The following is an 11,824-nucleotide window of genomic DNA, read 5'->3' on the forward strand; positions in this document are numbered from 1 at the left end:
CCTCCCTTGATTTGCATCTCTCTTACTATGGCCCACTAGAGTTTTAGATTAGGGTGAAAACTTGTCCCATGAGGTTTCATGTGATGCCAGATCATATGGACTATTTGGATTAGACCTCCATGACAGTGCGCAAAGGTGCGGACGTGAGTAGGTCAGCATCTCTCTCTCTCTCTCTCTCTCTCTCTCTCTCTCTCTCTCTCTCTCTCTCTATATATATATATATATATATATATATATATATGATCACCTGTGCACACGTTCGCACCTCATCCACGACTGTTAGATTAAGGAATGGTGGAAAGATTTGGGCGAAATTCTCATTGGAGCTTCTTTTTTCTTTTTCTTTTTTTTTTTAAATGCTACAGATAGTTCGAGAGAGGGGCCGTGACATGGATATCTTGGTAAAGCTTTTAACCGAAGTTACTGCGTTGGAAACTCAGGTGGGGCTCCCTATGATGTTTATGAGAAATTCAACCTGCTCATCCATTTTGTGAGCTTATTTTAAGACATGGGTACAAAAATGAGCTGGATCTAATACTCAAGTGGGCCAAAACATGAGGATTTAACGTCTACAGTTAAAATATTCATGGGATCGTAGAAGTTCTGAATCAGGCTAATGTTTTTGTTCTCCGTTCATCCTGAATTAAGATATAAAAAAACGGATGAACAGAATAGATTTCTCACAAACATCATCGTACCCCCACTTAGGTTCCCGGGTGGGAACTTCCTACCGAAGGTTTTCACGGAAATCGGCTTCGAGATAATCATAGAAGCATCCGGAAAATATGGAGGCCGAAGGTGGCTACTGAGAGTAGCCTACTGGCTCGCATGATATATATGTGTTTTATAGAAGCTATTCATTTATTTTTTTCAGATCATTATATATTACTAGCCGGAAATGAGGGATATCCAGATCTCGAGTGAACCACGCCACAAGAAAATAGTGGCGAATGAATGCCTACTGTTAAAAACTTCTTAAGGCTCATTGTAATGTTTATTTGTCATCCAACCTGTTGATTAAGTCACGCAAATCTGGATGAAGAGAAAATGGAAATATCAGCTTAATCCAAAACTATTGTATCCCCTAAGAAATTTTTAATGGTAACTGTTCAATCACCACTCTTTCCCGTGGTGTGGTCTATATAAGATATGAATCTTACTCATATTTTGGGCTCTGGAAAATGGATGAAAGGTGTGGATAGGATACATACATCATGCGCGCCAACAGAGCACCCTCGGTAACATCTCGCTACAGACGGCACGCTGTCAGCACGAAATTGGCCCCCAGGATTTCTGCAATGTGGTGCATTAATCCAACCAAATAGTTGATTTTTGAAAATTGGGTGAAGTTCTCTTGCAATGGCAGATCCTAGCCATAAATCTGGGGCCTATCTTCAGTTGGCTCTGAACCATCCCTGAATTTTGTTTCTTAAAGATCCATGCACTGGAACTGAAGGGTTAAGCTTTTCCCATCTAGGAGATTCAGGCCTCTAAGGTGGGGCCCACCGCATGTATGGTTCGTATCACCCTACCAAGGGTCGACCTTGACGAAATGAGAAACCAGACAGTGTAGATATTCTCCGGTCAATGATTGTATAACGAGAGACTCGTCGTGGCAATTGCCCAACTAAGGCTAGGGCCGAACCGGTTCGCTCTGGCCCAGATCTAGGCCCCAGCTCTAGCCCTTGAGCGTTGGGCTGGGCTAGGACCGAGAAAAGACTGTTGTATCAGTCACAACATTCTACTAGTATATTAATACTAATCCATACAATACAAACTGTGAGAAAGCTGCCTGCGTGTGGCTACCGAATCCAACGCTCCCCACACTCACCGTTATGGCACGTGTATAGCGATCCAGATCAGTGATCTAGTGGGCCAGGGGTGCACCGTTTATGTTCCTTAGCCCGAAACTCAGATCACACCGATAACGTCATCTGGGCTATCCATGTACGAAAAAATATGGATGGTTTATATAAAAAATTGCCACATGTAAATAGACGGACCCGATCCACTAATCTCTCCACACGTACGGTTGGAGATTGGTGGTAAGACGATTTCCCTTTCATATGGCACTTTTGGAATTCTGAATTTAAAAATCTGCAGTGGCACTTTTGTAATTCTCTGTAACCACAGTGGCAGTTTAAAGTACAGCACCAGCATGTTTAAAAGCTTTATTATCAGCGGATTGCGTCCTGTCCCCGCTGGACTAAAATGGGTCCATGCAGGGGCTCTGTGAGGTTCATCTTGATGTATGGGTTTTATCCACTCGGTTCATCCGTTTTTCTAGTTCATTTAAAGGTTATAAAACAAAAATTGAGGCAGATCAAAGGCTCAAATTGACCATACCACAGGAAGCAGTGGTGATAATGACTCTCACTGTTGAAACCTTCCTAGGGCCTATCAGGATATTTATTTTCCATCTAAACTGTTAATAAGGTCACATAAATATCTATGAAGGGGAAAAAATAAATATTATCTTGATCCAAGACTTCTGTAGTTCCCAAAATCTTTTAACGGTGGAAGTCCAATATCTACTGTATGACCCACTCGTGCCTTGTATCTGTCTAATTTTTGGTATCATATAATTAAATTATCTAGAAAATTTTATGAACGGTGTGGATAAAATTCATAAATCATGGAGGGCCCCACAGAGCCCCTGTCTGGACCAAATCCGTTCAGGCGGGGGCAGGACGCAATCCGCTTCCATTATTTGCGCATGCTACCGCTGCTACTGGAGCTGCAAAAAAGAAGGGTCGCTAGCTCCAAAATCTCTCAATCACGGAGAAATACGAAGCCCACAGGTAGTTTTTTTAATATTAAAAAATAAATATTAAAATGGCATTCATTCTCTCTCTCTCTCTCTCTGCAGCTTCTGCTCTTCTGTAATTTTCCATCTTAGGGTTTCGAGAATGCACAAAAGAAAAAGAGGGTCTGAAATTCCATGAAGAAATGCTCTACCTTCATATGTCAGTGTCTTGTTGGTAATTTTCTCAAAAACCAGATCTTATTTATACAAATTTGTGTAGTACATTGGAGATTTTCTACCTAAAATTAAGCAGTTCTGCTTTCTCCTGAAATGTACGTTTGGATTTTCTGAATTGCTTGTTAGAAAGTATTTATTTTCCGTTCTCTATGAATGTGTTTGGATGCACAAGTGAATTGAATTGTGAATATGTTCGACTTGATAAAGAGGAATTGCAAAAGATAATGATTTTTCATGGCAACAATCGAATTTAGTTGTTTCTTAGGGCTCCAGCTTGAAAGTAAGGCAAAGCTATTCAGAGATCAGGAAATTACAATTCAATTCGCTAGTTCATCCAAACAGACCCTTTATGGAGTTGGTTTCTCTTGTGAGAAGATGTGGATGGCTATTGATTTTTTCATTTCTGCGTGTTTGAGTTCTTGCGAGTGGTGCCGTAGATGCTTTATTTTAGATTTTCTGAGTGGCTGGACAGTTAATTACTTGAAATTAAAATGCTCTTAGTATGTTCTCTATCCATACTTCTCATTTTGTGTATGGATTATGTTACCCAGATATTTTCAGGTACAGACATTTGAAGTTCAAACACGATGTAACTTGGATGCATTACCTATTTTGAAGTATTTGGGTATCATTTTATTTTTTTCCAGAGAAAATAGGATGGCTAGGATATTTTATTTTATTTTTTCCTTCTACTTTTTGTACATTAAATATCCAAGATTTATAGTATTGTCCGAAACCAGAAATCAGTATGTATCACTTGATGGTACTGGTTTCATTTACGAATATGGCTGTATCAGCTCGTATCGACCCAATTCGGTACACCAAAACTGATTTTCAGTCCTTCGCTGTAACTGCTTTTGGATTAGGTTTGTTCTGTACATTTCAGGATTGGATGAAGTAAATCGGTAGATTCCTACTTATTTATGGCTGATTCTTTTTCTTCTGACTGATGTCTTGGGTTTCTGGTAAATTTGCAGGGCTGAAAGAGAGGATAGAGGTTCTGATATGTCAGTTACTTGAACGGTTTCAGATATTGATATGATATGGGGTATTCCGTTCTATGTCAAAAGCTATGTCAAATGGAAAACAGGAGATTGGTCATGGTGATGAGTATATTAGCCACTGTTGTTTTAGTTTTCCAGTCTTTCATGCTTCCGTATGGAAATGCTTTTTCATCTATCTTTCCTGCTGTTAAGGTAACGACACTGGTAAAAAGAAGCTACACGAGCGAAAATTCTTCACACAGATCTACAAGGATCAGTGAGCTTCCCCAGTCAAGCAACTCGATAAACTCAACTGATTCAGCAGTTCTTGGAGTGTTAAAAATCACAGAGGTTTCTAATACTGGGGTAGAAACCTCGCAAGATAACAAGATAAGAGAAAAGGAGAGAGACTTGAGTGATGATTTTGCATTAGACAAGGATGGAGATACGAATTATGATTTTGAATTAGATGTAGATGGAGATCCAGACGTTGAGTTTTCAGTTGAGGAACTTGTAGATGCCGGTAATGATCTTGAAGTAGAGAAGGTAATACATTCTGATAATGATTCTATGGTGGAAATTACTAGAGAAATGCAAAATGGCCTTTCTCCAGAGAAGGTTAGAAAGCCAGGTGATGGTTTTATGTCAGACATTATTATAAAATCGGATAGCACTTTGGCACTGGGGAAGGTTAGAAGCCCAGATAACGATCTTACATCCCCTCCAGTCACGTTGTCCACAATAGTTCCTGATACGGAACGTAACGTTCTGGGAAAATTGGATGTAACTTATAGTGATTCTGCTGTATCTGTTGCTTCCAATGTGTCTTCTACGAGTAAACAAGCAACAGGAATGCTTTCCATTGTTGAAAATTCAGGGCCATTGCAAGGTGGTTTGGCCACTTTGAAGGATATTTCTAAAATCTCTAGTATTCGTATCGTGAAGCAAGGGAAACCACCAATTACAATATCTGTGATGAACAGTATATTGCAACAAAGTCGTGTTTCTTCTCGTTCAATGGTATGGATCTGGACATTGAAAATTCTATTGAACAAAGAAGAGCTTGTGAGCTACATGTCTCTGTGAAGACTCATCCCGACCCTTTTCTTTTTGTGTTTGCAGAGAACACAATGGTCTTCTGCTCGTGACAAGGAACTTTTGTCCTCAATGACACAAATTGAGAATGCTCCTATTGTGAAGAATGATCATGAACTTTATGGCCCAGTTTTTCGGAATGTCTCCATGTTTAAAAGGTGATACTATCAAAAAGTTTGTGGTTAAGACTATTTACAACATGTGCAATACTTTAGTTAGTCATTTTATTGTTGGATTTTCCATCCATGCAAATTTCTTATAACTATCCATCAGTTTGCACACAGATTCCTATGATAATCAATGGTCAATATCGGTTTTGAGTACCATGTAAGCCTAAGAAGGATTCCTGTTGGACTTTGCAAGATGAATTCATAGAATCATGTTGAGTTGCAATCTTGCAGCAAAATTTCACTTCTCAAACAACCAAGTCTTCTGGATATTGAAAGATGCTTTCCACGTGAACTTACTTTATGTAGCTTTAGACAAGAAGATGGTAATGGCGGGAGAGGTTGGCTGGCAGTTGTGATCAAATTTGGAAGATCACCATCCACAGTGTTGCATGTATGCATTCTTGTTCTTTATGCATTTATTAAATTATCTTCAATTTTAATATTATGGGAACTCTATCTGGAAGCAATATTCTGGTCGCCCCAAGCCTAGGTAAAGTAGGTTTTATTCAGGTTGATAACCAATCCTAGAACTTTTGCCAAGCAATCATTAGAATCCCTTTCTCACAATGATTGGCAAAAGCCAACCCCTAATTGTTTGACAAAGCAGTAATGATGATGATGCGGTAATCAAATTTCTTGATGTAAAACAAATAGTGGATCTATTTCTATCCTTTATTGAACCTCTTTTGTGGCTTGATAGATGAGTTTCCGAATGCTAGGACAATGGTTTTATTTATTTTCCGTGTTTCATGGTATGTCTAACCAACATGTTAATTAATTGATTATGATAAATTGGTTCATATTTTATAGTTTTTATTTTTCTTTTAAAGTACCTTGACATTACATGAATGTGAAAGAGGCTGACAAATGAGCCCTCTTTTTGTAAGGGTTAAAGATCACTTATTTTGGCATTTTGACCCCATCTTGTAGTGTAGGGTGGATCCTAAAAGATATGAAAGATCTCCCTCCAAGCCATGCACACATCTTCCGTTGAATATTGGTTTCAACATACTTATATATGAATTATGGATTTCCTTTCTTTTGGTAACTGTATGAAATTCCGTTTGGTCACTTCAAATTGTATCTGTTTCTCTTCTTTTCCTGCTAGGACTGGAAACCTTGTATTTTAGGTATCCTAAAGTGTATTAGGAAGAAGAAAATAATTTGTATGTAATTGTTCGATTCTTTAGAATAATGTTAACTTCATACTCCATGATGTAAGCACAATAAATTGTTGAGAAGAAAGAGGAATCACATACAAGAATAATTCAAGACAATGCAACAGAAACACAATGTGCCAAGAGTTTACTTGATGTGGAACACTTAAATGTCTGGGAATTGCCATGGGAGCTTGCAGAAAAGACCGGAAGAAGCTGTATTATGTTAGGGAAGCGTTGTAGAAAACATCTGGGAAACAGAATGAGAATCATCTGGTAAATATTTGGATATTTTTGGCCAAAATATTCATTTAACACATTACAACATTACTCTTCTACATGGAATAGTAAAATAGATCCTTGGCATGGGTGTTTCATATGCTTCTTGGGGTATCTGATATGCATAGAGAATGCGGCTCATATTCATTTAATTGCAGTACAACATTACTCTTCTACATGGAATAGTAAAATTGGTCCTTGGTATGAGGTGTTTCACATGCACCCTGGCAGTATCTTATATGCATGAGAATGCGACTCACCTGCATTCCTGCCTTAACGCCCATGCTGAAAATTTATGCACTTCAAAAGACATGAAACTACTTATTTTCATCTGCTCCATGTTTAATCCTGAAATTACTGCTTCAGGATCACGATCAATTTAAATATATCATGGCAGTATTCAGGATAAGATGGATATTCAATAGAGAACGGTGGCAGCTTCACAATCAAGTCTCCATTTAGAATAGGCTGCAAATACCATTGTATCCTGTATTCCTGTTTAAATGGGGATGACTTTGAATTTGAAATTGGCTTTTGTTTGGGAAGAGTGGAATGTCATTCTGTGTTGAGTAGGCAGACCACATCAAACCGGCTTGAAATGGCAAGTCAATGTGGCAAAGAGCTGAATTGAGCACAATGCCAATTTCAACAGCCGGCCCTTCCACCGAGTGCAAATATAATAACTTGCATGTGCAACCTAACATATGAAAAGTTTTCATGGTTCTTGCTCTTCCTTTCTGATATCATGTTGCGGTGACGCAAACTGAATTTTGCGAGTCTATTTTATATGGGTGAACGAGCTGCTATGTGTTTTTGAACTGCTCAGTTACCTAAACAAAAAGCAATAATTTACATCTTCCTAGACATGCTTGTTTTGTTCAATGCTTTTATAAGTGCATGTTGAAATGCATTTCACTTGTGCAAAAACTAGAAGGCATCCCATGGGATTATCAAGATGGATCCCACAAACAACATCTGACTTGATTTTCTACATTATGACACTTGCAGGAGCTATGAGTTGATGGAACGCAAACTCAAGGTTTATGTATATAAGGAAGGAGAAAAACCCATATTCCATAAGTCATTACTTAGAGGAATTTATGCGTCTGAGGGATGGTTTATGAAACTGATGGAGGGAAACAAGCAGTTTGTCGTGAATCGACCCCGGAAAGCCCACCTGTTTTACTTGCCTTTTAGTGCGCGTATTCTACGGACTACTTTGTATAAACCTGAATTACGCAGTCGGAGTAACCTGGTAGAATATTTGAAGGAATATGTGGACAAGATTGCTGCAAAATATCCTTTTTGGAACAAAACTGGCGGTGCAGATCACTTTCTTGTCGCTTGCCATGACTGGGTATGCTTCCATTGCCTTTTGGAAATAATTTGCAAGAGTAGTTTGTAAATTTCAGTTTCTAAATTTGTCCTTTTCAATCACTAACAGATGCATTTATATGTACCTAGAAGGGCAAGTGGCATGGATATTAAGAGCGGGTGGTTATTTGTTCTGTTGTGCATTTGGGGGTAGTGTGGAAAACAGAATCACATTATGTGCACACTAGTTTCCTCCTTTTCAGCCCAAATGAATATTGAAAATAGAGCTTTGCTCAGTCCACACCATGTATAAGGCAGCTCATGTACGCATCCATCTGCTAGCATGGCACGTAGGTAAGAGATCCTATCCATTCATCAGAGGGTTTCCACCATTTAGATGCTCTTGTCCAGGAATCAGGTCGGTCCACTATTTGTTACAGTTTATGAATAACTGCATGGCTGAAAAAACTTGGCTGAAGTTTTTTGTTTATCATCCAACTTCATCGAACATTATGCCCACCTGATAACTGACCATATTTATTTTTGGATATAAAATCCTTGAAGTCAGATTCACGTAATGGACAACTTGGATATTGACCTGTTGGCCACACTGGCACATATGGTGGCATGAGGGTAGCATTCCTTGAACACGTGTGTGGGCTTAGTGAAGCTCTTGAAAATGTTTCATGTTGGACTTGTAGCAGTCTGGATATTTGTTTCAGCAGAAAAGAAACGAGCCTGACCAACTTTTAGAGCATCCAAATGCAGCCTATAGCTACACCAAAGTATGGTAATTTGTCCAAGTGAAATATTAAGGACAATAAAATGTGTTTTTCCAGATGGAATAATAGCTAGATTTTTATTATATTTTTATATTTTATTATTATTATTATTATTTTTTGTGGTGAATTCAGTTGTAGTTTGAATTAGTGGTTTTTGCTTGCTAAACCATATTGAAGAGGTATATTTCAGTCTGGGATTTTCAATAGATTTCGGTTTCAATGTGTACAAGTAGACCCAGTTCATTGGTCCAAGCCATTGGTATGATGGGTCCCACCGTGGATGGTCCATGCACAAGTCCCTCAGATAGGAATATCCTAGTCATTAAATATTTGGCATTTTGTGGCTGAGAATGAACTGTTTCTGTGTCTTATTTCTCAACCTACTATTGCTGTGCATTTCTTCGAGGGTTAGGATTTTCCCATGTGGGAGTGTTTATTGGTTGACGGAACATCCAAAGTGGGTCCAATCATATCAAGAGACTGGATCCCTGAAACATGGGGCCCACTTGTACAAACTGAAACACCAATTGAGCTGGGACTGTATACTCACCAATATTGAGATTCTGATAAACCACACCTTTTCAGGCACCATATGAAACCCGAAACCATATGAAGCATTCGATCAGAGCCCTCTGCAATGCTGATGCTTCCAAAGACTTCAAATTAGGCAAAGATGTGTCTCTTCCTGTCACAAATGTTCGTTCTGGGCAGAATCCTCTCAGAGACCTGGGAGGCAAACCAGCTTCTAAGAGGACGACTCTTGCCTTCTACGCTGGAAACATGCATGGGAGGCTCCGTCCAATCCTACTTCAGTACTGGGAAAACAAAGACCCCGACATGAAAATCTTGGGCCCAATGCCTCATGGGGTTGATAGTAAGATGATTTACATCGAGCACATGAAGAATAGCAAGTACTGCATCTGCCCGAGAGGATATGAAGTCCATACCCCGCGAGTAGTTGAGGCCATCTTCTATGAATGTGTTCCTGTGATCTTATCCGACAATTACGTGCCTCCCTTCTTTGAGGTTTTGGATTGGGAAGCATTTGCAGTATTTGTAGCGGAGAAAGATATTCCGATATTGAAGGACATACTCCTATCAATCCCTGAGGAGAGGTACCTGACAATGCAGATGAGGGTGAAGAAAGTGCAACAGCACTTTCTGTGGCACAAGAAGCCTGTGAAGTATGACATCTTTCACATGATTCTTCATTCAATTTGGCTCAACAGATTACATCAGATACGAATCGGATGACGGTGTAAAAGGTTTCGGATTTTGGGTATTTGGGAAAGATGCAAGAAATGCAGTCTAAGAGCATCAGACAGGAATTATAGCAGCCTGCTCATCAATGAACTTATCTGTTTTCTGAAATGCTGCATTCTGTACATGTGGGGTCCATAGATCAGTGATCCAAGCCATCAAATGCAGGTTTCTGTATTGGAAGATTCCATATGTTCGTTGTGGTGGCCTGCAAATGGATGACAGGGGGAATTAAAAAAAAAAAAAACCACATGTTGAAGGGACAGATGTTCTGTTGCAGGAGATTTCTGTATCATCTACATGCAGAGTGAGAGCCTTCAAATCAACTGTTCAGATCAGCGGACTGTAGGCCATACATGTGTGAATCCTGTGCATTAACATCCTATTGACAATTAGTTTCCTGTAGCAGACAATGGGTTTTCATTGCAGGGGTTTTTCCTTCTGTAGTACAGAAAGTCTGCTTTCTGTAGACATATTACTAAAGGTAGAAAAGCAGAAAGGAGAAGAAGGAAACAGAGATAGGAGGAGATGCTGAAGTTAGAAATGTCAGGAAAGTAATAATCTCTTCTTCATGCCAGGATATTTGAATCATCAATCTGAACCGTGTATTTTGTTTGCTCAACTTCTCAGTGCCAGTGTAAAACTCTTGTTTGGGCCCTGAGAGTGGATTAGGTGGGCCCCAGCCTCACCCAAGGTTAAGCAGCCCTTTCCGTGGGGGCCACCTTGACGTACCATAGGACACAGTGATGATTGACCATTTAAAACTTCTTGTGGGTCCAACCATTTGCATGGTACGGATGTCCTGGACAGGTTGTATGTAGCTATAATCCTCCGCATGTGTAAAATTGTTCAGTGATCCTTAATCTAAAGTCTAAACCTGTGCTCTGAACTGAAAAGCCACCGATGGATAGGTCTAACACTTTTTATCTTGCATTTTGGAAAATCCCAACCCTTGAAATCGTTGGCCTACAGAAAAGGATACAACTGTTCGTTTAAGATTTGTCAATGTAATTTTAAAGCTATATTCCAACGAGTGGGGACCATGATTTGCAAAGTATGATTGCATGCCACATATTTTCCTTCTGTTTAAAAGTGAGGCCGTGGTTCATTGATCCAACCAAATAGTTGCTATTATGACATTCGCTGAAATTCTCTTGCAATGGCAGATCCTAGCCATCAATCTGGGGCCTATCTTCAGTTGAATTCGTACCGTCCCTGAATTTTATTTCTTAAAGATCTATTTGCTGGCTACTTTCTTAAAGATTATTTGCTAGCTGGCTACCAACTGAAGGGTTAAGCTTTTCCCATCTAAGAGATTCTGGTGCACGGTTGTTGAATTCCTTTGATATACATTGATACACCGTTCTCTAATAGCTTGAGATTTTAGAGTAATTGGTTGTTTGATATCAAATAGGAAAGTCTTGTGAATAACAAATTTACTTCCCTAAGAGAGGAAAGTCTTGTAAATAACAAACATACTTTCCTAATATATTCTCCCATGAGAGATCTAAATCATTGATTTAGTAGGGTAGGGGTCCACCATTTATGTTCCTTAGCCCAAAACTCATACTATTCTGATGACATCATTCGGGCCATGTATGTATGAAAAAATGGATGGTTTATATATCCAAAAGGGAAACTCTTAAGTGCAACCAGTTAGATGTCCAGCCAACTTAAATTCTAGTGATTAATTAATGCCGATAAATAAGCATGGAGAGTTATTTCACGCCTTAGAAAAAGGGTCGGTTGCTCAGGTAGGCCCCACCACGGTGTTTATGTAAAATCCACAACCGTCAAGTGC

The 11,824-nt window shown here is 39.2% G+C and overlaps 1 protein-coding gene across 3 annotated transcripts; it reads left to right on the forward strand.

The window, feature by feature from the left end:
* The first annotated feature begins 2,739 nt into the window (after positions 1–2,739).
* LOC131257742 (probable glycosyltransferase At3g07620) lies at positions 2,740–11,021 on the forward strand. 3 transcript variants are annotated; one of them, XM_058258580.1, is made up of 6 exons: positions 2,888–2,981; positions 3,535–3,608; positions 3,961–4,986; positions 5,089–5,219; positions 7,676–8,024; positions 9,349–11,021. In XM_058258580.1, the coding sequence occupies exons 3-6, from the start codon at positions 4,027–4,029 to the stop codon at positions 10,015–10,017; spliced, it is 2,109 nt and encodes a 702-aa protein (XP_058114563.1). In that variant the 5' UTR covers positions 2,888–2,981; positions 3,535–3,608; positions 3,961–4,026; the 3' UTR covers positions 10,018–11,021. The 3 variants fall into 3 exon arrangements, with proteins under 3 accessions (XP_058114569.1, XP_058114555.1, XP_058114563.1); XM_058258586.1 differs by lacking the exons at positions 2,888–2,981; positions 3,535–3,608 and adding an exon at positions 2,740–2,801; XM_058258572.1 differs by lacking the exon at positions 3,535–3,608 and having other exon boundaries at positions 2,870–2,981.
* Positions 11,022–11,824: the final 803 nt, after the last annotated feature.

The sequence above is a fragment of the Magnolia sinica genome, chromosome 1 (assembly GCF_029962835.1).
Source record: "Magnolia sinica isolate HGM2019 chromosome 1, MsV1, whole genome shotgun sequence".
Taxonomy (NCBI): domain Eukaryota; kingdom Viridiplantae; phylum Streptophyta; class Magnoliopsida; order Magnoliales; family Magnoliaceae; genus Magnolia; species Magnolia sinica.